This window comes from Rhinoderma darwinii, chromosome 11 (genome assembly GCF_050947455.1).
Source record: "Rhinoderma darwinii isolate aRhiDar2 chromosome 11, aRhiDar2.hap1, whole genome shotgun sequence".
NCBI classification, from domain to species: Eukaryota; Metazoa; Chordata; class Amphibia; order Anura; family Rhinodermatidae; genus Rhinoderma; species Rhinoderma darwinii.
In genome coordinates this window covers 61589425-61617422 of record NC_134697.1, presented here as the reverse complement: position 1 = coordinate 61617422, position 27998 = coordinate 61589425, and the positions used below count along the sequence as shown (strand labels likewise).

The window sequence follows — 27998 nt, the reverse complement described above, 5'->3', positions numbered from 1 at the left end:
AGAGAGTGCCCATTATCCAGCGACTAGACAACTGCCAGGAAAAACCCCTCAAATAGACATCTATTCAGTTGTAATAATACTGCACGTAGCACTGTGCAGATATAAAGCCATACACAAGGTTGAGACCTATAAGAGTATAAGAGTGTTATTAGAGCTGGTGCTGTGAATACCTTGTCAACTGTGGGGCTTTTGAACTATCACGCTTCTGATCAAAGATATTGCTAAATATATATATATATATATATATATATATATATATATAGGCTTTAAATGTATGAAACATGCTTAATTCCCTTCCCAGTGTTTTTTTGATATTATTTTGTAAAGATCCAATAGCAGTGGCAATCATACGCATGTTTTACGAAATATGCCCATTAAGGCTTGTCCATGATGACTTTGTAAATTATATGACATCATAAGAAAAGTAATAATGACCTAATGTTTCCCACAAATTGACACCAATCACATTTCTACTCTATTTGAAAGGTTATAGACTAAAATATAACATTAGACTGTAACTGTCATACCTAACTTCCCTTTATAATGATGCACCATATCCCATAAATTAATCAGTTACATATAGGGTTGCCACCAAGTCGGTAGCCTGTCGGCCCAGCAGGTAAAAGTAATACATTTTTACAGGCAATAGCAAGTATCAATATTTTTGCATAATAAGACAGTTTGTGCACAGTCAGGTTACTTCTTATTTGGATTCGACACTCCAACTTTGTCCGGCTGTCCAGCCCTAGGAAAGTCATCAATGTCAGGAGCAGGTCAAGTGTGAGATTAACACTGGCATGAGATTGCAGTGGGCAAGGCAGTAGAGAGCTAGAGACACTCACATTTAGCAGACGGATATGTGCACACTGTCTGCCTCACAGCCTCGAAAGTCAAGAGTGGGTGGAGGTTGTCCTTCATGTCAAACAACAGATCTGCATCCCATCAATAAAAACCCAGACCGGGCCACAGATCAAAGCAGATATCGATTTGTCATATTAACTTATGGCGATGTCAACCAGACTGACAACCTTCACAGACCAACCATGGAGAGCAAGTCGCTCAGAAAGCAGCTGTCTAAAATCCCTAATGTAGGGCCAGCTTTAGTTACAGGGAGTCATTGTCTGTCTCAGGCTCCCAGACCTATAGTAAGTGGAAAATCAAACTTCACATGTGTCGGTTCTTTGATGTTTTTTCTTTGAGAGTTGCATAAAATCGCATAAAAAAAAGTTACAAAATTGGCATAAGTACATACACCCTGGACCTGGCCAGTAGTTTTGGATGGAAAATGTGGCAACCCTAGTTACCATTATTGGCACACAACAAGCCCCCTTTCTGTACCCTTTGAAGGTCCTATAAAACAAAGACTACATGATTCTGTAGACACTGTATGTGTTTATTCAGTTACACTAACGAAAAATTGTAAATCAAGAGTATGGATTTTGATTAGATAGGTTACATTATAATGTTACATTTTACTTTTTGCCACAGTGCATAAAGCATTAAGCGTTCATTGCCTTCTACTAGCTGTCTTTTTACATTTTCTTAATTCTCTCTTACGAAAACTTTTAAACTTTTCCTGTTTTCCATTAAACAAAACCATCACAGAGAGCTATAGTTTACATCAACATACATAGGGAAGCCTGGCTGCTTTAAACAGAGCACATTAGGTTGTGGCATTGATGTGAGCTGTGCCATTGGCTGATAAGTAGTCACAGCTTATTGCACATTTCCTAATGAGGTTTGGTGGCCACTGGAACAGGTCATATCTGTAAATTGTCATACACCTACAGGCTACAGATTTTTTTCATCCTGGATATTCAAGGCTTTAGAGTTCTTCTGTTTCACCATCAACGGGCACATTAAGTTCAATGTTGTAGTGTGTACCATCACCCGATCCCAACCATCCAATTGGTGTCTTGTTGAAGGATGGTCTGTTGTTGACATTAGTGTTGAAGACAGTTTCAGGCTCCGCTTCTACTGGGCCAGCATCAAATTCAGGCATCTGGAAAGTCATCAGTTTTGACGCTTTTTCATATCCTCCATAAGGCATTGCTGACCTGAAAAAGGGAATAACCATAACTGGTGAGATAAGAGATAGTAGACATTTTTAGCATCAATATGAATACACAGAAAATGTATTCATACCAATCGTCAAGGCTTTCAGGAGAACTTTTATGATTGTTATATTCTAAAGGTCAATGTGCCTAAAAGGCTTATGATAAAAATCTCTAGCTGGAAGGCACCAACTCCCCTGTTGATCCTTTTTTGCCCTTTTATCTACTCAAACATCCACTATTCAGTATTTTATGAGCCGCTTTCAGGTGCAAACGTGTGTACTTGGAAAAGAGAGAAACTCCAGTAACCGCATAGTAGATAGAAGTCAAAAACGAACTTTTAATGAAAAAAAAAATGATAAAAACCACATGTGCATGTATGAAAAATGTAAGAAAACGCGTTTCGGACACCCTGTGTGTCCTTAGTCATAGCCGATGGTGAGGCTGTGTAGCAAAAAGCCCCTTTGACAAGGGGAATGGTAACACCCCGTTGTCTATTTATTCATAATAACATAAATAACAGAGGAACGTCCCAATGCAGAGTTCTAAGAAAATATTTTCCAGAATAGTTATTTTATGGGGAATACATTTTTTCTAAAATAGACATGTCAGGAGAGGTGACAGGTCCTCTTTAACAAAACTGCACTCATTAAAAATTATTCCTTAGGAATTTTGACGGACTTCCTAATGAATAATATTAATAGAATAATGGACAACTTCAAAATATATAATCAAAGCAGATGTTTATTAATCTGACAGTAATACAAAGGGAAATTGTAGAACTTTTACCTAATGTTAAAAAATCTTACTCAGTTTTAGATGCTTATACTTATTCGTATTATTCTTATTAATATTGTGCTAGATTTTTTTATTATTGTATGATCAATGCAACTTCTGTCTAGAGTTTGTGTGTTCTACCCATGTTTGCTCTCGTTGCCTCCCACACCCCAAATACATACTGATAAGTTGATTGGTTTCATACTAAATTGGGCATAGTGTATCTGATATAGGTAAATTAGATTGTGATACCCATTGGGGACAGGAACAGATGTGAATGGTAACAATCTCTGTACAGTGTTGCAGAATATGTTGGCACTATATATGCAACAGGTGATAGTAAATATATTATTTGTTTCAACAAGAGAGACTATTCCCATAACTGCCCAAGTGAGATTTAGGCCTCATTTACACGAGCGTAATATACGCGCGTGCGACGCGCGTGCTTTTCACGCGTGTCGTACGCACCTATATTACTCTATGGGGCAGTGCAGACGATGCGTGAATTTTGCGCAGCGCGAGTGCGTTGCGAAAAACTCACGACATGTTCTATAATCGTGTGTTTTTCGCGCATCACGCACCCATTGAAGTCAATGGGTGCGTGAAAACCACGAAGGTCGCACAGAAGCACTTCCGTGCTAACTGCGTGATTCGCGCAAGAGCTGTCAAACTGAATGTAAACAGAAAAGCACCACGTGCTTTTCTGTTTACAAACATCCGAACGGAGTGTCTTAGACATGAGCGAACCGAACTTTACCGGGTTCGGCCGAACTAGTTTTGACCGAACCCGGCAGGCGACAGTCACTGTGCAGGGTGCTGAAAGAGTTAAACTGTTTCAGCACCCTGGACAGTGACTTCTGATCCCAATATACGTGAACGTGTAAAAAAAAAAAAAGTTCTGACTTACCGATAACTCCCGGCTTCTTCCTCCAGTCTGACCTCCCGGGATGACAATTCAGTCCAAGTGACAGCTGCAGCCAATCACAAGCCAAGCACAGGCTGCAGCGGTCACATGGACTGCCGCGTCATCCAGGGAGGTGGGGCCAGATGTCAAGAGAGGCGCGTCACCAAGGACGCGTCACCAAGGCAACGGCCGGGAAGTTCTCGGTAAGTACGAACCTCTTTTTTTTTAAACAGGTTACTCGATATGGTGATCGGAATGCACTGTCGAGGGTGCTGAAAGAGTTACTGCCGATCAGTTAACTTTTTCAGCACCATGGACAGTGACTGACGTCGACTAGCCTCATCTCTATGATGGCGGCTGCGCGAAAATCACGCAGCCGCGCATCATACACGGATGACACACGGATCTGTCAAGTGCCTTTTGCGCACGCAAAACGCTGCATTTTTTGCGCGCGCAAAACGCATACGCTCGTGTAAATGAGGCCTTACAGTGTGGTCAGTAACTCAACCTTGATGATCTCAGTGGCCAATATCCAATGATACTTGAGCTGTTCTGGAAAAAAAAATAGAACTTTTGATAGGTACTTACCTGTTGAATGATTTATAATTGCAAAGTTCGGCCTTGTTACCAAAATCCAATAAGTTAATGCTTAAATTTGTTGCTTGCTGAGGATTAATTCCCAAAGCTTTCTCCCAGGGAGAGAGGTAGGTCTTAATGACAGTGATCTGCTTCCCACCTTCTCCTCCTGGTTGGCTAGACTGACCATCTGAAATTATACATTGAGTAGAAAAAGCCAAAAAGTCTTCAACCAGAAATTGAGTTGTGTACACAGTGCACGGTATTATGCATGCAATATGTGTATTTTCTTATTGTGACCATTATTTCAGGTTGCCAGGAAAAGAGGGTTAGTAGGACATATACTGAAGGAGACAATACATTAGATCAAATGGAAGCAAAAGACCAAATTAATAGGTAGGATTAGAAAATCTGAGGCAGTATGTTGCACATAAATCTCAAGTTGGACATGAAAAACCAAAAATAGGATATTTTTTCACAATTCTGTCAGTCGCCATAGGAAGCAGTCAACAAGCTTATGGTCAGACACATTCCTAACAGCTTAGCTGAACTTTTATAATAAAGTCTGACAGGAAGTCTTCCTATATCAGAAGACTGTAAAGTGCCTGTTGTAAAGACTGCATGTCCTATAGTACAAGCCCTGTGAATATATTGAGCCAGCAAGGAATACTAGGGTGTCAGAGCCTAACAACTGCAGAATTGTGAATGCACCTCTAGAATATAACGTAGGCTGTAAGTCAGGAACCGTTCAAGGTAACTAATACAATGCATTGACAAAGTCACTTATTATGTAGAATAATCCAACATGTAAACTGTAAAATACTGTTAAAGGGTGGACATATGTTTTATATATCATGATTGATTCAAATGACAATGTATTATTTCATAAATCGCTGATCCTTCTAATGTTTTGTTATGTTTGTATCCAGTAATATGAATGCAGTTTGGTCACTTTGTGTTGCCATGTTTGCCATACGGGAATATTACACTGAACTTTTGAATCCTAGCCTTCCTGCTATTAATCCATGTTCTTAATAATGGTATGCGTGCATAGGTAAACTAAACTCTTATGCTTATGTTAAAATTCAAGGTATTATATAATGCAATTCTATTCTCAGAAATGTTTTAGTATGGGGAGTTAAAGACCTTCACATAGTTTGCCAATTTTCCTCATGGATCAATTTTTTTGCTGCTGTCAATAAGTTAAAAAGCTGGAGAAGTTAATTTGAACTTAAAAAAGTGATCTTTGCTTGATCACATAGCTCCAATGTATTGGCATGCACTTTCATTAGGAAGTCAATCTATAATTTGCTCATTTTAAATTAAATTGCAATTCAATTCCTTGTACCATACCATTACTGGACACATTTGAATCCGTTATGAATTACCAAACCTTTTTAGGTTTATTTTTAAATAATAACCTTGTCCTCCTGCACCATCGACACCTCCGCTGCCCCCTTGTCCTCCACTGCCACCGGTGCCTTGCTGACCTCCTGCAGCACCTTTGCTTCCTGGTTTTGGTGGAGGAACAGGTGGGTGTTGGCCTCCAGGCCCATGTTTTCCTCCAGACAGACTAGACACAAATTGACCACTGCCTTGTATTAATCCATAACCGCCTCCTCCAACACCTGCTTGTCCACCGACACCTATCTGACCCCCAACAGATGGTATAAACTTCTGGAAGTGGTCCTACAGAAGACATAAAAAAATAACCATTGACTGTTCTCTCTTTAAACCCTGATTAACACCTATCTGTCATAGATTTCTTTTCACACCAGCACTCCGAGTGGTCTTAAATATGAATTGAAAGTTGGTATATCACATTTAAAAAAAAAAAAATACAATGATCTCAATGATATAATTGAAGACCTTTCAGCAACACAATCCATGATGTTGCTTACACGTTTCTTACAAATGTGCCTCATGTGTTATATGTACTTTTCCATAGGACTGCAGCTAAACTTAGTTAAACTTGAGTTATCTAAACCATTTAAAAAAAATCTATTTCTGTCAGTACCGATTCCTTTGGAAGCATGTTAAAAAACAGTACCCCCCTCCAATCAGCAGAATGAAAGGGCCATGGCACTTGCTAGAGTGCCACTGTACCTTCACTGCAGTAACCGCACAGCATCTTCCATACCCATGTAGTTTTGTCTAGTACTAAAGCTCAGCCTTTTTCAAATGATTGGGGATAAGAAATGGCCATATTATTAGACACAGCCACATAAGAGCAGATCTGTGTCGGGTACTGGACTCCAGGTATTCTTTCTCTTGACAGGACCCAATCCCGTTCTTGGAATGGTACGTATATGGCAATCTGAATGCAGCCTAAAGTTGGTTCTTACCTATGTTATATGTCGTTTGTTAGTCAAAGGCCCAAGAGAGAGTGGTATTCTGTTATACAGGTATAATCACCAGAAAGAGGTGGTCTTGTTGGAGTGATGATCTCACACAATTGCATTAGAGTGGGAACCAGCAATCTAGATTTTAAATATTCAATGTGTATTTATATAATCAAAGAAGATCTTGCAGCACTCCGGTGGAAGATAAGAAAATGTGATTTATTCAGTCAACATCAGACAGTGCAACGTTTCAGTCCTACAATAGGACCTCTCTCAAGCCTATTGCAGGACTGAAACATTGCACTGTCTGATGTTGACTGAATAAATCACATTTTCTTATCTTCTGCCGGAGTGCTGCAAGATCTTCTTTGAATACTTTATTTAGTCCGAGGATCATAGTGCCTCCCACACAGTATAATGCCAAATAGCTGCCCCTACACAGTATAATGCCCTCTAGCTGCCACTATAGAGTATAATGTCCCCATAGATGCCACTATACAGTATAATGCCCCCATAGATGCACCCTTACAGTATAAAACCAACACAGATGTCCCCATACAGTATAATGCCCACAGAGATTGCCCCCATAGATGCACCCATACAGTATAAAGCCAACACAGATGTCCCCACGCAGTATAATGCCCACACAGATGCTCTCATACAATAGAATGCCCACACAGATGCTCTCATACAATAGAATGCCCACACAGATGCCCCCATGTAGTATAATGCCCAAACAAATTCCCCCATGCAGCATAATGCCCCCATAGCTGCCCCTATACAGTATAATGCCCCCATACAGTATAATGCCCACACAGATGCCTTCATACAGCTTAATGCCCCAAAAGCTGCCCCATACAGTATAATGCCCCCATAGCTGCCCCCATACAGTATAATGCCCCCTAGCTCCCCTTATACAGTATAATGCCTCATAGTTGCACCATACGGTAAAATGCCCCCACAGCTGGCCCATACAGTATAAAGCCCCTATAGCTTCCCCCTACAGTATAATGCCCCTTAGCTGTCACAATACAGTATAATGCCACCACAGCTGCCCCATACATTGTGTGCACAATTATTAGGCAAGTGAGTATTTTGTCCATATCATCATTTTTATGTATATTTTCCAACTCCAAGCTGTATAAACTTGACTTCTTATTGGATTGGCGCATATCAGGTGATGTGTATTTGTGTAATGAGGGAGAGTTTGGCCTATATCAAGGTGTGCAGAATTATTAGGCAGCTTCTTTTCCTCTGGCAAAATGGGCCAAAAAAGAGATTTAACTGACTCTGAAAAGTCAAAAATTGTTCAAAGTCTTTCAGAGGGATACAGTACTCTTAAAATTGCTAAGATATTGGGACGTGATCGCAGAGCCATCAAAAGTTTAGTTGCAAATATTCAACAGGATAGCAAGAAACGTGTTGAGAAAAAAACCGCAAATTAACCGCTAAAGATTTGAGGAGAATCAGACGTGAAGTGACCAGGAACCCATTATCCTCCAGTGCTGTCATATTCCGGATCTGCAACCTCCCTGAATTCCCCAGAAGTACAAGGTGTTCAGTGCTCAGGGACACGGCCAAGGTAAGGAAGCCTGAAACCCAACCACCACTGAACAAGACACAGAAGATGAAACGTCAAGACTGGGCAAAGAAATATCTGAAGACAGATTTTTCAAAGGTTTTATGGACTGATGAGATGAGAGTGACTCTTGACGGACTAGATGGATGGGCCAATGGGTGGATAAGTAATGGGCACAGAGCTTCACAAGGTGGAGGTGGGGCATTGCTATGGACTAGTATTATTAAAGATTAGCTAGTTGGACCTTTTTGTGTTGAAGAAGGGCTAAAAATCAATTCCCAAACCTACTGCCAGTTTTTAGAAGACACATCAAGCAGTGGTACAGTAAAAAGTCTGCAGCTTTCAAGAAAACCATCATTTTTTTGCAGGACAATGCTCCATCGTATGCATCGTGGTACTCCACTGCATGGCTAGCCAGTAAAGGCCTTAAAGGTGAAAGAATAATGACATGGCCCCCTTCCTCACCTGACCTAAACCCTATTGAGAACTTGTGGGCCCTGCTTAAACGGCAGATTTATGGTGAAGGAAAACAGTCCACCCCTCTGATCAGTGTCTGGGGGCTGTGGTTTCTGTTGCACAAAAAGTTGATCGGCAACAGAAAGAAACTGACAGACTCCATGGATGGGAGGCTTATCACTGTTATTGAAAAGAAGGGTGGCTATATTGGTCACTGATTTTTTTTTTTTTTTTACATGTCAGAATTGTTTATTTGTAATTTTTGAGTTGTTTGTTTATTATTCTGAATTTAACAGATGAAAATAAACACGTGAGATGGGAAAATTTTCCTTTTTCATTTTGTTACATAATAATTCTGCACACTAATAGCTGCCCAATAATTCTGCACACATAGATATTCTCAGAAGAAAGCCAAAACCTCACTTATACTTTCTTAAATATTCAGGTTTGAGGTTTATTAACATTTTGGATTGACCGACAGCCCTGTAGTTGTTCAATAATAAAATGAATCCTCAAAACACAACTTGCCTAATAATTGTGCACAGAGTGTACAGTATAATGCCCCTATAGCTTCCCCCATACAGTATAATACCCCCATAGCTGCCCCTATACAGTGTAATGCCCCCTTAACTGCCCCCATACAGTAAAATGCCCCCTTAACTGCCCCTAGTGCCAGTACCCACATATAAAGTGCCAGTGCCCTTGTAGATAGTGCCACAGTGCCCATGTAAATAGTGCTCATGTAGATAGTGCCTTTGGGACTCCCTCTAGGAGCGGAATACCCAGCCAGAGCATAGGCCGGAGATTCTGCTACTAGAGGGAAGCCCTGATATCAATGTCTATAAATGGATAGTGACGTCAGGGGCTACTCCTGGAGCGGAATCCCCTGCCAGAGCTTTACCGACGCTCTGGCCGGAGATTCCCCTCCAGGAGTAGTCCCTGACGTCAATGCCCATATATGGACAGTGATGTCAAGGGCTCCCCGGGCACAGCGCTTAAAGTAGCGCTGTGCCCGGGGAGTTCTCTGCGAGCAGAGGAGCTCCCTCTGAAATAATGCTGAAATAGGGAGCTGATGGTTCCCTGCTTCAGCATTGGGTTCAACTGTATCTGCGTTCTGAGGATGCAGATACAGTTGACAGTGGGACACTGCCCGGTATCTGGGACAGTCCTGCTAAATATGGGCTGGTTAGGAGGTATGTATATATGTTTTACTCCCTATCTATCTATCTATCTATCTATCTATCTATCTATCTATCTATCTATCTATCTATCTATCTATCTATCTATCTATCTATCTATCTATCTATCTATCTATCTATCTATCTATCTATCTATCTCATACAGCACAATATTGTTAGATGATTGCTTTATCTGTAAGTGACCTATAAACTAGTATTTTGTCACAGACAGTGTAAGTACATGCTCTGCAGAGAAAATCTGTAAACCAGCTCCTACAACAGCTGTTCCAAAGGCTAAATATAGACAGAAATGTAAGAAGTAAAAACCAGGAGACTCACTGGGATTATATAACCCTGTGTGCTTGGAGGCTTAAAGAGCAAAACAGACCTTACCCATGAGAGATAAGGAAAGGTTCACTGGGCAAATAGCCTCCACGTAGCACCGGCAATGCTGTTAATATTCTGTTTAGCCTAATGTGGTTTAACCCCTAATATTCTGATTATTTATAGAATATGGGATTAGATTGAATAAAATAATCCAACACATATTTGCATCATGAAATAAATGAGATGGTCTCCCCTAAAAGCAATTCTTCTAGGAGATAACAGCTCCATACATACAGCATCTAATAAAGTATGTCAGAAAAAAATCTCTGTATGCCTCCATATGATATCAGAGGCATACAAATGTACAGTAAAGACTTCACACGCCTCTGTGAAAGCCCTACAAAACAGAGCTGTAATATGGCCATGTGAATGAGGCCTAAACCTGAGACTGGGAGTAGATCAGGAAAAATGTTTGTAGATACCAAGTTTCTATAAACTTCATTTATGTGTAACCAAACATGAACCTACTTAATCGTTCCCTACATATATCCAAATATTTTTACCTCTTCATTTTTTTTGTTACTTTTCAGATCAAACTGTTCTCTATTTCTGAAAACATGTTATATGGAAAATACTTAGTAGAATGTTAATTATAATATATATATCTCTAAAGTTAAACAGGTCCATACTTGTAGAGTTTTACTTTTTTTTTCTTTGCCGAAGGGGGCGGGGGAGATGATTGAGGATGCCATATGTGTTTCTATTTCCACCATGCTGTTGAACTGTCTCCGAAAGCATTGCAAAAGCTCTTCTAAATGTTGCTTTCTCTAAGCAACAGATGTCAGTAAAGTTAGACAACTCTCAAGCAGGACTTGTGGTCACAGACCAAAACTTAGTCTCTAGGCAAAACACATGCTTCAATAGTTATCAAAACAAAATGCCATTGCCTAATATGCTCTATGAGTACTATCACTATTGTGCCGTATCACAGACCCACCCTTCATTGCCAACCGTAGGCTTTTTCCTCTCACATGGGTGCTAGTAATCACATTAAAATGTGGTCTGAAGGGCTTCTAAACTTGTTTAAATCACACTAAATATCGTATGTAAACACCAGACCACCACACCTATAAGAGCTAGTTAGACATCTCATTCCAAAACCATGGGAGTTAATATGGAGTTGGGCCCCCTTTTGCAACTTTTACAGCCTCCACTCTTCTGGGAAGGCTTTCCACAAGATTTTGGAGTGTCTGTGGGAGATTGTGACCATTCATTCAGATTTGTGAGGTCTTACACTGATGTTGGACGAGAAGGTCTGGATTTACAATCTGCTTTCCAATTCAAGATGTTTGATGGGGTTGAGGTGAGGGGCTCTGTGCAGCCACTCAAGTTCCTCCACACCAAACCCATCATGCCATGTCTTTATGGACCTTGCTAAAACAGAAAAGAGACTTTTCCGTTCCACAAAATTGGAGACATAAAATTGTCTAAAATGTATTTATATGCCACAGCATTAATATTATCCATTACTGGAAATAAGGGACCTATCCCACATCCTCACATATAGCCCCAAACCATTATCTTTCCTCCACCAAATTGTACAGTAGGCACTATGCATTTCGATAGGTAGGGTTCTCTTGCCATCCGCCAAACCCAGATTCGTCTATCGGAGTTCCAGATATTGAAACATGATTCATCACTCCAGAGAACATGTTTCTACTGCTCCAGAGTACAGAGGCGGCATGTTTTTCACCACTCTAGCTGATACTTGGCAATACGCATGGTGATCATAGACTTGTGCAGCTGCCCAACCATGGAAACCCATTTCATGAAGCTCCCGATGCACAGTTATTGTGCAAAGTGGTGCATGTACTATGTAGAGAATGATGTAATAGAGGATAAAGATTTTTACATGCTATGCACTTCTGCAATCGACGCCCCGCTCTGTGAGTTACTCCTAGAAACTTCCACTTTACAATAATAGCAGTTACAGGTGACCTGGGCAGATCTAGCGATCAAAAATTTCACAAACTGAATACTGGCAAAGGTGGAAACCTATGGCCTTTAAAGTCACAGAGCTCTTCAGTGCCCATACCACTACCAATGTTTATCTATGGAGATTACATGGCTTTGTGCTTGATTTTTTGCACCTGTTTGCAATGGATGAGGCTGAAAAACCTAAACTCAATAATTAGGAGGGGTGTCCACATACTTTTGGCCATATGGTGTACTCTAGACCCACGCTATTTTTTGCCCCATGTTAGGCATATATGTCTGTATACCAAGAAAAAAAGTATATAGATATATTTTGTTCTGTACCCATAGGCTTGTCTATTGAGCAAACACATGACAAATGTGTGCCCTTTTGACATACATTTGGCAGGTTTATGTCTGGATCTAGGGCCTGCCTTAGTGGTGTGTGACCGGTGCGAGTGCACAAAGCGCTGCACCCTCCCAGAATGTAGGGGGCGCCACTGAGCTCTGCCTCTGCTGTGACCTCTTATACACACGGAGGAAACAAGAGCCGAGGAGCAAGAGCGGAGGTGGAAGCTCCCCCCACAGCCCATCCTGCAAGAAGCCTGTGATCCCATCAGCCAGGATGGTAAGTGCCTATGTGTGTCTATGTGACTCTGTGTTTTTGTGTGTATATGTTCCAGTATGTGTGTGTATATGTGTATATATGTCTCTGTGTCTTTATGCCTGTATATATTATGTTCCTTTTATGTATTTGTATATGTTCCTGCCAGTGTATTTATGTGTGTGTGTGTGTGTGTGTGTGTGTGTGTATACAGTATTTGTATGCATGTCTATATATTTACCTTTATGTATGTACATATTCCAGAATGTGTATGTATATATTTGCCTGTTTGTCTAAATATGTCCCTCTATGTATGTACAATACTTATGTTCCAGTATGTGCTTGTATATATATGTGTTTCATTTTTGGTTTGTGGAGGGCAGCAATAGAGTATCCCGCACAGGGCGCCATCTAACCTAAGGCCGGCCCTGTCTGGGTCTCTTTCTTTTTTACAGTACTGAAAACTATAGACTTCTGCACTGCTCAAAATAATCAAATAACCGCAAAAATATATGGTTAGGAAGTGTTCTTTACTGTGGATTCCACGAAGCCCTGGGGCTTAGTTCATTTGGGTTCCATGGACTCCTTCCTTGTAATGGCAGTGGTCTACATTTATACATATTATGAGTATTTTAGGTTTCTTAGTAAGGTATATACATTTTTTTACAGTAGCATAAATTTGCTTCACTTTTTACAGAAAAACTAAATTGTATACCTCAATTGTTGTCTTGACTTTAGCGTGAGCCTAAATTGTGTGTTTCATTGAATATGAATGTATATCATAAAATATCGGCATGGAAGTTAATGTGTTGGTATATGTGCCTTTATTGCTATCCTGTATTATTGTACTTTGAGGTTTCTTTACGGTTACTTACTATAGTATAGACATACAGGTTGGTAGTGTCTGGACAGATTTTGAACACGAGCTTAAAGCTCCAGAGCCTTGATACAAGAGTATAGTGCTGCTGTATATAAATATATTATGCTGCAGTGAATTTATATACACTATAAACATGAAATATTAATTTAGCAAGTCAACTCTGTCTAGTGGGACTTCATAATTGTGCTATTGCACTAAGACAGTGACTCTGGTTTCTACAACTCCAATTCAGTTTTACAGACAGTGACCAAACATTTGCGGCCTCCCTTACATTGTGGGCTATGTCTAGAATTGGCCCTTTCTTGATTTCCATGGGCCCTTCCACTACTGAGTATGATCGAAACACAGTCACAGATCACAATGAATGACAAATAATGATCATTAATGGTGGAGATATGATGATAATGACTCTATTTTCTTTTATGACTACTTTATCACACTTATCTCCAGTTCTAAGAATCTACAGAACATTTGCATTTATATGTAGTCATTAAAGGGGTTGTCCAGTCCCTAAAAAATGATGACCTATCCTCAGTGCATAGTGGGAGCTCATATGACAATTAACCATTTGAGGATGCAGCCTATGTCGGCCTTCAGGAGGCAGCGCTTTTTTTCCATTTTTCCATTGTCGTATTTCGAGAGCCATAATTTTTAGGTTTTTCCATTCACATAGCCGTATGAGGGCTTTTTTTTTTTGCAGGATGAGTTATATGTTTCAATCTGATGTACCTATTACTCTTTATATTCTCACTGGATATTTATTTTATTATAAATGCGTCAAATATGTATATATGTTTATTTCTTCCACTATTTTTGTACTATAAGTTTATTTTTAATGGGAAAAAATGGAGAGCTTATAGGCATATACATATGGCAGATGTGGGGGCCTTTGTTAGGCCTTAACTACCATGATAACCCATGACCATGCCGATAGGGTGAAGAGAGAGCGCTTTCCCTCTGTCTAACCCCTTAGATGCTGCTGTCACTATTGACCGCTGCATCTAAGGGGTTAAATTGCCGGGATCTGACTTATCTAAAAATTCAGACGTTACAGCGTGGAACTTCCCCTTCATGTCCCTTGCTGCTCACACTGTGAATTACCGAAACACTTGTAGCGGCGGTTCACAGTATTACAGCCTTCTCCTATTCACTTAAATCGGAGAAGGTTGTAATACTGTAAATCACCGCTAATGCTGTGTTGACGATTCACAGTATGAACAGTGACCGGAATGAAGGGGAAGCAGCACTTGTCAGCCCCCGACCGATCAGATATTGATGGCCTATTCTGAGGATAAGCCATCAATTTTTAGGGACTGGACAACCCCTCTGGGTTCACTCTCTTGGCCCCTCATCTTGAAGAAGATAAAGCCCGTCCGTCCTACTTTTGGTGGTCTGGGTAGGGTCAGTTTATATTTCTTTCACGCAGCCTGGCAGGGACAAGGTCTTTGAGGGCAGTTATAATGCAGGCCCTTGGGGGACCATCATGGTGCTCCCCAGGTATGGGGGAGATTTAAATAGAAGAAGTAGGATGGATGGTTTCTGGGTTGGGTGTGGTTACAGTATCACTGGCACATTTGTCAACCCCCTAGTTGCTGAAGTGCACCGGTGATATAGTATCTATATACTGTCAAAAAGTAATGCCTCTCAAAGACCTTGGATCCTGTCAATTGCTTTGCACTATTTTGTATTTGGTATTTATTTTACGAAGATATAAGTTATTTATTGTTGTTTTAATATGTTGTATTTTTAAATAAAAGAGACTGCTGTGGCATACATATTCCACGTCACTCAATGTCTCGAGTATTTATTCGGGTAAGAGTAAAAGATCAGATTTGAGGTGGTAAGTCTGGTTTTAGAGGTTGGTTGGCGACTCACAGGTCATGCTTTTATTGTGCAAAAGTAGTAAAATATAACCCTGTACATATCTGATATTGATGTAAACAAAAAAATTACTGCCTCCTGAAGGCCAAAGTAGGCTGCATCCTCAAGTGGCTAATAGTCATATGAGCTCCCACAGTGCACTTCTAATATTTAAAATTTAGTTTTCTCTCTAAATTTGAAATTTAAACATCCTAAGGCCCCTTACAGATCACATTCTGCCATATGTTTATTGTATATGTCAGGAAAGCTTCCGAGGCACACAATAAATGTGTCCATAAGGCTCCATTAGCCTTACAGAGGCCAAAATAGTGTATTTTTGGCCTCCATCAGGCTGGTATATGTCAGTATACCTTTTTTTAAGGATGGAATAGTGTCGACTATGTTATTTCATTCTGAGAAATTCCACAAAACATTGTATACCAATGGGTGCGTGAAAATCACGCACACCACATGGAAGCACTTCAGTGGGACGCGCGTTATTCGCGCAACAGCAGTCAAAAGTATGTTTGGGAACAGAAAAGCACCACGTGCTTTTCTGTTTACAAACATCCAAACAGAGTGTCATAATGATGGCGGCTGCGCGAAAATCACACAGCCGCACATCCTATGTGATGACTCACGGAGCTGTTAAGTGCCTTTTGCGCACGCAAAACTCTGCGTTTTTTGCGTGCGCAAAACGCACACGCTCGTGTAAATCCCCCCTAAGGTGTGTGCTCTGGAGAGGTTAGGAGTTAAAAATGCAAAACCCTTTCACCATTAACATCTCAGGTACAATTGTTGCATTCACTTCTTTAGGCCCCATGCACACAAACTTATTTTTTCCCGTCCGTAAATACTGGCGTAAATACAGGTCCTTTGTCATCCGTATTCCACCAGTATTTACGGACCTGTGCAGATAAATAAGGGTCAGTTGTCACCCGTATTCCACCCGTATTTACGGACCCGGTTTCTCTGCTATATTGCACTGCACTAATCTGCAGCCCCTTCTCTCTATCAGTGCTGGATAGAGAGAAGGGGCAGCCCTTCCAGGCATAGTTTCCGCAGCAGAATGCAGCGATTGTAGGTAAAAGAAGTTCATACGTACCCCGGCCGTTGTCTTGGTGACACGTCCCTCTTGACATCCAGTCCGATCTCCCTGGATGATGCGGCAGTCCATGTGACCGCTACATCCTGTTAATGGCGGCAGCGGTCACACAGGCTGAATTGTTGTCCCAGGAGGCCGGACTGGAGGAAGAAGCAGGGAGTTCTGGGTAAGTATTAACTTTTTTATGTTACGGGTTTGTGAAGTTAACATTAGACATCTACACTTACTGTCCAGGGGTAGTCACTGTCCAGGGTGCTGAAAGAGTTATTGCCGATCAGTGCAGCCCCTTCTCTCTATCCCACACTGATCGTTTAACTCTTTCAGCACCCTGGACAGTGACTATCCCTGACGTCGCCTCTAGCAACACTCCCGTAATTACGGGTGCACGCACGTAGCCACCCGTAATTATTGGAGACCCATAGACTTCTATGGGCCTGCCTGTGCCGTAATTACCGACTGAAATAGGACATGTTCTATATTTTTCAACGGCCCGGGCACCTTTCGGTAAGCAAACGGGAAGGTACTCGTGGCCAATAGAAGTCTATGGGCTCGTAATTACAGGCCGTAATTACGTATATTTTTACGCTTGTGTTCATGAGGCCTTACCTGGTTCTTTCCAAAACTGCAACTTAAATGTGGGAGTTTCCAGCTACATGTTTGTTATTCATTCTTTCTATTCAAATGGAAAGTATCAAATCCAGGGCTGTGATACCACAATGATATGACAAACATGTTAGTTCTTCATCAACTTACCAATGAATTGTCAGTGAACACATCAGGATTGTTCTCATAGATGAATTTTTCCACTCTCTTTTGACGAAGTTTAAACATCTTGGAGCCCTTATTGCTTAATAAAGATAGCTCCTCAAGCATAATATCCCTGGGAACACTGATCTTCTTCCCTAAATTTAGACTGGAGACATCCTGCTCTCCTTCTCCTGAAACTAAAAACAATATTAATATGTTAAGCACTTTTGTTATTTAAAAAAAAAATAATGATACATTTGCATATATTAAATACACCACAGGATAGGTGATAATTATCTGATCACTGGGAGCCCCACCGCTGGGACCCACACTGATCACGAGAACGAGAGTACTCAATCCCCTGTCCCTCCTCACTGCACAACCCGCAGTGAGATGGAGCTTGAATGTAGCGGTGGCCAAGCATGTTCCCACTGCTCCATTCAATGTCCTCTTCACTGCAGTAGAGTGGTATCACCTATTCTGTGGAGCATTTAAAACATGTTTTGGAGTTGTATATGTAGATATGCTTGTCAATTCAGTAGAGATTAATTTGTCATTTAAAGGGGTTTGCCCATCATAGAAAGTAATGGCATATCTGTAAGATACGCCATTACTTTTTGATCGGTGGGGGATCCCCACAAATCTTGAGAACATAGGGGCCACTGCATTGGTTTAGCTCTACAGTCCCTTCGCAGGTGGCCGGAGTGTAGATGTGCAGGGAAAGGTAAAGACCCAAAACATAAAGGTTATATACAACATTTCTGGCTGCACAGCATCTGATACACATCTACAGCTACCTAAGGCCTCATGAACACGACCGTGCCCGTAATTACGACCCGGACGTTTTTACGGCCGTGCTCCCATTATAAAGTATAGCAGCACGGCCCGTAAAATAAAAAAATAGGACATGTTCTATATTTTTCAACGGCACGGGCACCTTCCCGTAAGCAAACGGGAAGGTACCCTTGGCCAATAGAAGTCTATGGGCCCATGATTACGGACCGTAATTACGGGTGTTTTTACGTTCGTGTGCATGGGGCCTTAGGGTATGTTTACACAGAGGAATTTTGAGGCAGATTTTGACCTGCCTGCACTTTTCTTAAGCGTTTTTTTGCAGCGTTTTTGACCCACGGCCATTGAGGGCAGCGGGCAAAAAACGCAGCAAAAACACTTTCTCTGCCTCCTATTGTCAATAGGTTAGAGATGGAAACGCGGAATGAAAGAACATGATGCATCTTTTTCCTGCAAGGGTTCTTTTCTGCTCGCGGGATAAAACGCCTCTGCCTCCCAATTAAATCAATAGAAGGCGATTTGGGGCATTTCTTTTGCGCGGTTTCCAACACGTTTCTGACGCGGTTTCCGCATCAAAAACAGCGCCAAAAAACTCAGTGTGAACTAGGCCTGAAGAGGAATTGAGATTTTTTTTTTGTGTGTGTTGGACTTTAGACTATAAACTTTACTGTTTCAGACTACATCTCCTGCTTCATAGAATGTCCTGTTAAATTATTGTAAAACAAGCTTTTATGTCGCGTACCCCTCAATTGGAAACATAACGCATACATTTAGGCCATTTGATCTTAGCTTTGCTATTCTTAGTACCCCTATGGCCACAAAGTATAACCCCTTAGTGACCACTAATACGCCTTTTTACGTCGGTCACTAATGGGCTTTAGGCTAGGCTGACGCCTTTTCACGTCAGCCTAGTCTAAGTCCTGCACGGGTCTCCCGTGCAGGCAGGAGCCGGGGCTCTGCTGTCTGATGACAGCTGAGCTCCTGCTCCAACGCCCGCGATCGAAGTTTACTTCGATCGCGGCCGTTTAACCCGTTAAATGCCGCCGTCAATAGCGACCGCGGCATTTAACTTTGTTTACAGAGGGAGTGTGCGCTCCCTCTGTCACCCATCGGCGGCCCGCGAATGCAATCGCGGGTCTCCGATGGGGTGTCATGGCAGCCGGGGGCTTGATAAAAGCCCCCAGGTCTGCCCTGGACATATTCCTGTTAGGACGCGCCGGAGGCACGTCCTAACAGATTGCCTGTCAGATTTACACTGACAGGCAATAATGCTCTGGTATACGAAGTATACCAGAGCATTATAGCAGCGATCGGAAGATCGCACAGTAAAGTCCCCTAGTGGGACTAATAAAATTAGTAATCAAAGTGAAATAAATATTATTAATAAAAAGTACAGTAAAAAAAATAAATAAAACCATTTTTTTCCATAAAAAGTGGTTTTATTTAGTAAAAGTGTAAAAAAAAAAAAAAAGTACACATATGTGGTATCGCCGCGACCGTAATGACTCCATTAATAAAGTTAATATGTAATTTAAACCGCAAAGTGAACACCGTAAAAAAAAAACGCAAAAAAACATGGCGAAATTGCCATTTTTTTCCATTGCCCCCCAAACAAGTAATAATAAAAATGAATCAATATGTCCCATGCACCCCAAAACAGTACCATTCAAAACTACGTCTTGTCCCGCAGAAAACAAGCCCAAAAAATCACTACATTGATGGAAAAATAAAAAAATTACGGCTCTTGGAAAGCGACGATGCAAAAGCAAATAATTTTAGTTCAAAAGTGTTTTTATTGTGCAAAAGTCGTAAAACATAAAAAAACCTCTACATATGTGGTATCGCCGTAATCGTACCGACCCATAGAATAAAGGTAACATGTTATTTACGTCGCATAGTGAACGGCGTCAATTTAAAAACGCATAGAACAATGGTGAAATTTCAGGTTTTTTTTATAATCTCCCCCTAAAAGGTTAATAAAAGTTAATATAAAAATTATATGTACCCAAAAATGGTGCCATTAAAAAGCACAACTAATCCCGCAAAAAACAAGTCCTCATACAGCTATGTAGACGAAAAAATAAAAACGTTATAGCTCTTTGAATGCGACTATAGAAAAACGAATAAAATAGCTTAGTCATTAGGGCCTAAAATGGGCTGGTCACTAAGGGGATAAATAATAGAAAGTATATATGTACTCACAGTTTAGCTCCATGATGATTTTTGTTGCCTTTTTCCTCTTGTTTGGTGCTGGAGTTCCAGATAATGGCATTTTAGCAGATACTTTAATAGGTTTTGTGTTTTTCTGTTAATAGAGATACATTTTGTATTAATTGCAAAGAAACACTCAGTAATGCATTTACAAGTTATCCATTTTTTCCCAGACATTTCAACTTTTTGAGCTGTTTCAATAACTCTATGCAGATATGAAGAGTTATATTGATTCATACGGTACCCAAGTGTGCGTAGCCTATGTTCTAGCACCATCTTCAATAAATAAGTTACAGGTGTTGTCCATGATTAGATAAAAGGATCTGTTTATTCTCCAAAAATACGTTTGTACATGGGTTGTGTCTGGTGTTGCGGCTTTTTTCCATTCAAGTGAATTGGCAAAAAGCTTTCACTTGCAAAAATCATTTAGCACCTTTGTGTCTTAAATTCAGAGAAAACTTGACAGTAATTCCTTGTTTTATTCATTATATCCTTGCTGTAATAGAAATCAGCTCACCATGCACTGACTTCCTGCTGGACTTCTGCTGCTGCTGGACTTATTATAACATTATTAATATAAAGATCAAGATCATGGATACTGAACACTGGAAAAAAATCTACTATCTGAATATAAATGTAAGTTGAATCTCCTTTTTTTATGCTCCTTACTGCCTCAGAAGCAACAAATTATTATATTATCCTATACATCATTTTAAGTAGACTATTTAGAGAGCAAAGTGTGGGACAGCAGAAGAATTGATGTCTTAGAACTTTTGAGAAAACCTTTAACAACAAGTAAATCAATCTCAAATGATCACACTTAGGCCCCCTGCACACGACCGTGACTACAGGCACCCCCACCCGCATTTGTGGGCCGTGCTCCTGTTATAAAGTATGGGAGCACGGTCTGTAAAAGCAAAAAATAGGACATGTCCTATCTTTTGCGGAGCCTTTCTACGGCCCGTACACCTTCCCGTCATGGGAATATACGGGAAGGTGTCCATGGGCAATAGAAATGAATGGGTCCGTAATTATGGTCCATAATTTTGGATCGTAATTATGGACGAATTATACGGTTGTGTGCATGGGGCCTAAGGCCATATATACCATAGAAGCAGCCCATTTGGCTGCTATAAGGCCTTTGGTAAAAGGGGGTCCAGACCTGTTTAATCTCATCTCCTTTGCTATTAGGTGGCAATAATATATATATATATATATATATATATATATAAACTACCCCTCTCTAGAGGAACTGTATTGTTAGAAAACAAGAAAACAAGGGGGTGGAAAGTTGGAGCAAAGATTAAAATGGGGCTTCCTTCTAGTGCTGGCTACATCTAGGACACCCCTAACCACCTTAGGTAGAAGCCCTTGGTGCTTGTTTGCCCCCCAACTTTTTTACATAATTTTTGGATTGATTTCCTTCACCAGGGGCCAGCAACCTGTGGTACCGGTGCCATAGCCAGCGCTTCATTATGCACTTGGTGGCGCTGATCGCCAGGAGAGCGAGGAGAGATTTATTGTGTTTGTCACTGCTGAACACTTGGCAAAAACACAATGCAGCACTGCTCTCTCTCTCCTAGTGTTCAGCTTTGCCAAGCGCATTATAAAGTGCTGCTCTCTCCCGGTGATCAGCGCCGCAAGGACAAGTCCGTAACCACTCTGTAAAAGAAAAAGTAAGAAAAGTTGATAGCTCCTTTTATGCACCCCCCCCAAGCCAGTGTTCAGTAGCCGCTAATAGTAGATCCCCATGGGTCCATTTAGGACGGCCACCAGGGGCGGAGGCTCCCGGGGGGCCCATGGTTCGCTCCAAAGAATAAAGTCACAATAGGACTCAATACCTTTGGACGCATATACAATTTACAGCACTGGCGAGGCAAGGAAACCATCGGTGGCACTATCTACAGGGGGATGTGTGACACTATCTACAGTTAGTGTGTGGCTTTATCTACAGGGGGCTGTGTGGCACTATCTTTAGGGGGGGTGTGGCGCTATACACAGTGTGTGGCACTATGTACAGGGATGTGGCACTATCTACAGGGGGCTGCGTGGAACTATCTACAGGAGGGATGTGGAACTATCTACAGGGGGCTGTGTGGCACTATCTACACGGGGCTGTGTGTCACTATCTACAGGGGCTGTGTGGCACTATAACAGGGGACTGTGTGGCACTATTACAGGGGGCTGTGTGGCACTATCTGCAGGGGGCTGTGTGGCACTATCTTCAGGTTGTGTGTGGCACTATCTACAGGGGGGAGTGGCACTAACTACGGGAGCTTGTGTGGCACGATCTAGAGTGTGTTGTGTGGTACTATCTACAGTGGGCAGTGTGGCGCTATCTACATAGGCAGCATGGCGCTATCTACATGGGCAGCATGGTGCTATCTACATGGACAGTGTGGTACTACCTACAGGGGCAATTTGGCACTATCTACTAGGGGCATTGTCACTATCTACAGGGGGCAGTGTGTGGCAACAATTCCACAAAAGGTCTTTGTGTAGTCCAGGACTAATAGAAAAATGGGCGTTACCATTCCCATTGTCAGGAGGATGTGTCCCTCCAAAGTGTGATACTGTCTCCGATGGTTGGAGACTGTCAGTATGTAGGGAAACAGCCCTTTAACAAAGGGAATCGTAACACACATTTGCCAATGTTCACACTGAAAATGAGGTGATTATAGTAATAGCGCAGCAGGACGGCGGGGAAAAAGGGGCCCCCCTCCTAGGTGCCACACACAGCCCCCTTATAGATATTGCCCCCTGTAGACAGTGATATACAGCCCCACCTGTAGACAGTGTCACACCCCACTTGTAGATAGCGCCCCCACCTCCCCCTTGCATATAGTGCTACACAGCCATTTGTATATAGTGCCACACAGCCCCCCTTGCATATAGTGCTACACAGCCATTTGTATATAGTGCCACACAGCCCTCCCCTTGTATATAGTGCCACACAGCCCTCCCCTTGTATATAGTGCCACACATCCCCCTGTAGATAGTGCCAGACAGACCCCTGTAGATTGTGCCACACAGCCCTCCCCCTTGTAAATAGTGCCGTACAGCCCCCCTAGTAGATACTGCCACACAGCCCCCTAATTAGTGCCACACAGCTCCCCCTTGTGTATAGTGCCACACAGTCCCCCATATATATAGCGCCACCCTGCTCCCCCCTTTTTTATAGTGCCACCCTGTTCCCCCTTGTATATAGTGCCACCCTGCTCCCCCTTATATATAGCGCCACCCTGCTCCCCCCTTTTTTATAGTGCTACCCTGCTCCCCCCTTGTATATAGTGCCACCCTTCTCACTTGTATATGGTGCCACACAGCCCCCCCCAAAAAAACATATTGTACTTACTGTGCCCCGTTCCCACGACGGACAGAGCGCTGCACAGGGACACATGCGCAGACCAGCGTGATGCAGTTACATCATCACGGGCCTGCAGCCTATAATATTCATTTGTATATATGTCCAGAGGATGCAGATACAAGTGAATGTGGCTGTCGCTAGCACCGCGGCCCCCTCCGGTGCTAGCGACGTCATCGGGCATGTCGGGACAGTGCCACCCAGCCCATAAATGTTAGGGGCCAGGTGGCGCAGTCTCTGTAGTGGCGTCGCTAACGCTGTAGCAGCCATAATGTCTGCTAGTGGTGCCACCGGGCAAGGGGGGGCCGCGTCGGCAGGCGGCACGAGCCCCCTCATGCCGCGGGCCCTGTAGCAGCCACTACTGCTGCTACAGCGGTAGTTACGCCATTGTATCTTATGCGACTTTCATTTTTACATAGCACACTGAGTACTTCATAATTATTATTTTTTTATCGGCACGCCATACAAAAAAGGTTGTCTACTCCGCCTTACACCCTTGTTTGATAACATTGTAGGGCCTGTACAGGTTCTCCCCACATATTAAAATGAGGGAATCAGCAAACTTCAATTGGGCCCCTTCTTTCCAGGAGCCCCTAGCAGACGCATGGGCTACCCCTATGATACATATGTCATATGCTGCCATAATCCTTATCTTTCTTTCTCTTTGGCATTAATTTTCATCATATCCTCCGTGTGTATTTGTGCATATGTTTATTGATAGACCTGCATTGTATATTTCAGCTTTCTTGGCTCTTTTTTGCAGGGTCACAAGACCAGAACAAGGGCAAAGAGGTGATAGTTATAATCTTTATGATTCTGATCCATTGTTATAGCACCATTAATGTCTTCCCATTTCTGTAGCCAACCTGGATAAACCCACAAACTTAATACAATCTTATTCTTAGTTTTCTTAAAAATATTTGCTCTTTTTTTGTGCAGCACAATTCTAATTATAAGTTTACGTAAAGTTTTAAGACAGCTCTTGAAATCCTTAAACTTAGCCTTCCCATCCAGTTTATAATTATCCTGGCATATTTTTACATTTTGTAATTTGAAGTCCTGCCTTTAACCCCTTCCAGACATCCACCATATATGTACGGTAGAAGTGGGAAGGAAAAGTAGGGAGCTGGCTCACGAACAGAGCCTGCTCCATACGCAGCAGGTGTCGGTTATTTATTACAGCCAAAACCGACCGACCAAGATCTGAGAAAACTCAGATCCCAGCCTTGAATCATTTAGAGGCCAATAGTAACCATGGCATCTAAGCTGTTAGACAAAGGAAGGCCATCTGTCACCCCATTAGTCCCCCTGCGACGTGATCACTAGGTGCCGATGGGTTATAAATGGCAGACAGAGGACTAATGAAGGCCCCCAGATCTGCCATGTTAGTCCTCCTATTGAAGGCCCCCAGGTCTGCCATGTTAGTGCTTTTAGTCATCCATGTTAGTCCTTCTGGGCAGGGCTTAAGTAGAGACAATTAAAAGCACAATACACTGCAATACATAAGTATGTGCTGCAGATTTTCCGTCTGGATTTTCGGACGAAAAATCCACAGCAGAAAATAGAAGCAGCAAAATGGATGAGAATTCCCCATTGAATTCAATGAAAAAGAAGAAATCAGCAAGCAAATCCTAGTGTCACGGATTACCTGCGGATTTGCAGCAAAATCCACAAGTCCTAGCTTAAAATAAGTTTAAAATGAATAAAGCTCTATTCTCACCTCCCCTAGGGCTCCCGTGGCAATACTTCCAGGGCAACCGCCTCTTTACACCCGCCTCCAGCGATGTTATGTTGACATGTGACTGCTGCTGTCAATCACACAGCTCCGCTGTTGTCCATAGGGAAATCTATACCAAAATCTGCATGATTTGTGATGGCTTTACCATTGTGTATTTCCCTGCAGCTTTCTGCGGATTTGCTGTGGAAATTTTCTGCAGCAAATACACTACGTGTGAATGTAGTCTACGTTGGCTGTGTGCATGATATGTACTGTAAGGGCACAGCCAGACGTGGCAGTGTTTTTCTGCTGCAAATGTTGGTGCAGATTTGGGGCAATTACCCAACGAATCTGCACCAACATTTGCATATTTGACAGGTATTTCAGGCGTTGCCGAAAAGACAGCGGACATGCCACAGATTTCAGTTTTTGCATTACAAAGGCTGAAATCCGCAGTGAAATTCTGCTTCTTCTCCGCAACAGTAAGTGCATGCTGCGGAGGGAAAATTCCACACCGCAGCCTATGGTCCTACCTTCCCTAAAAATGTATTGAAACAACCTTAAAAAACGGACGCAGGAAAATTCCACAGCAATTCCGCCACGTCTAGCCGTGCCCTAATACTATCAGCAAGGCTTTTCCTCTAAGGCACCCTTAAGTTAAATAACTTAAATTACATTGACGTGATATCTTGGCATTACAGATAAATAGGGCATATGATACTTACTTAACAGGAAAGCACAAAATGCAATTATCTTAACCTAGTTAGGAAGATCAGTCAGAACAAATAAAAATGTATTCATTTGGTGCCCTATGAACCAGCTGTTTAATCTTAAACTTCCCATATACATTAGATAGAGAATGGCAGAAATGCTGCTATTTGATATTACATAAAATCATTAGTACCAACGATCCCCAGACCGAAATGAACGAGCAGGAGTCACCTTTTCACAAAAATGTGATAAAGTGACAAACAATTGATTTTGTCACAGATTTGCTGCTCAATGAAAAAACACTGCCATTACAAAACTACACGTTAAATACCCTTTTTAAATACAGAACCATAATGTCGTTTTCCATTTCAATAACATGCAGTATCTATCTTGTTTCAAATGCTGTCATATTAGAGAATATCAGCGTATTTTTGTATTAATTAAAATTAATGCACCTCTAATGGAGTCCCTGTAAATACATTTGCTGAGCTTTTGAACTATAGGTAATACGTTACATTTTCACATTCTACTATATTCTTTTTTTTTTACTGAACAAACCATGTGAAGATCCCTCAGTGTTGAAAAACACAGACTTCAAATGAGACAAACACTCAGAATACATTTTTTCAGCTCTGGACAATATAAAAGTCATGTCTGGCACGTACATGTCTTAAAATGTTACCAGAAACCCATGATTTTTTAAATGATTTTTTTTATTACTGTCAAAGGATATAAACAGAATTTTTATAAAACATATCACAAAGTTAAACTCTATGAAATTTTTAATACAATGTTTAGTATTAGTTGTAGAAAATGAGGGAATGCAATAAAACTAATACAAAAAGGAGTAATAATATATAATTTAAAAAAAAAAGTTAATCTCTAATGAACATTCTTTAAATGCCATATATAAGTATGTCAAGAAACTGTCAGGGGTTGGTTGACCAATACCTAACACTAACTGCCCAGCCAAGACCTCAAGGGTAGCCAGTAATATTATCCTGCCTTAATGTGATCTGTATGGCCATAAAAAGACTCATGCTAAATGTTACATTGTTACTTGTGTAGGATCAGACCAATTGGCCTATGATGAAAGTCGAATAATGAACAAACCCAAACAATGCCTTCCACATAAAAAAACAACATTGATATTATTATTAAAGTTCTAGTTTCACATTGATTTATTATTGACTTTGAAAACGAAAAGTTTTTACAAAAGGTAACTTCTCAAATACCGTCTTTATTTTTGCCAGATATCTGCAAAGTTCCCAGACAAGTCAATAACTAAATTGAAAAGTTCTTGTGTTGTAAATATCATAAAATTTTTGGCATCAGCTCTAAGGTACAAGATGTAAGTTTCAACAAGACATTAAAAGGTCTAAGGTACAGAGTCGGGAGCCAGCCTAGTAAAAATCTCTGAAGGGTTCTTACGTTACTCAAAGAGTATTTGGCTGCAGTCTATATTCATCTCATTCTCGAGAGGTTAGCCCTGCTGCCTCAGCAGTATTCCCTTGCATGCAGCTCCAATTTCAGCACAAATATTTCATGACTTATAAATAAAAGTTATTCTCTTCATACTGTGTTATACTATATAAAAAAATATATTAAAATTTTGTTATTTTGCAGAATTTCTTTCCTGTACCCTCACAGCTGATATTCAGTCATAAGAGCCATAATAATCCATACCTTGGAGAAGAAATTGAGAGCTCAGTGTAATGGTCTTCTTCTTTAATAGCTGACGTAATCTGAATGTCCTTTTTTTGTTAGATTCTCTCTTGGTTTCTTGGGGTTCTCTATTGGAGAGAGCAGCAGCAGCAGAAAGAAGGACGTGTGTACTGGG

General features: G+C 41.3%; 1 protein-coding gene across 1 annotated transcript; it reads right to left on the bottom strand.

Moving 5' to 3' along the window:
* Nucleotides 1-1412: 1412 nt before the first annotated feature.
* Nucleotides 1413-27998, bottom strand: MYOZ1 (myozenin 1). The gene is made up of 6 exons (XM_075842747.1): nucleotides 27845-27998; nucleotides 20358-20460; nucleotides 17370-17560; nucleotides 5733-6000; nucleotides 4324-4501; nucleotides 1413-2057 (listed from the first exon to the last, which is right to left on the bottom strand). The coding sequence occupies exons 2-6, from the start codon at nucleotides 20425-20427 to the stop codon at nucleotides 1826-1828; spliced, it is 939 nt and encodes a 312-aa protein (XP_075698862.1). The 5' UTR covers nucleotides 20428-20460; nucleotides 27845-27998; the 3' UTR covers nucleotides 1413-1825.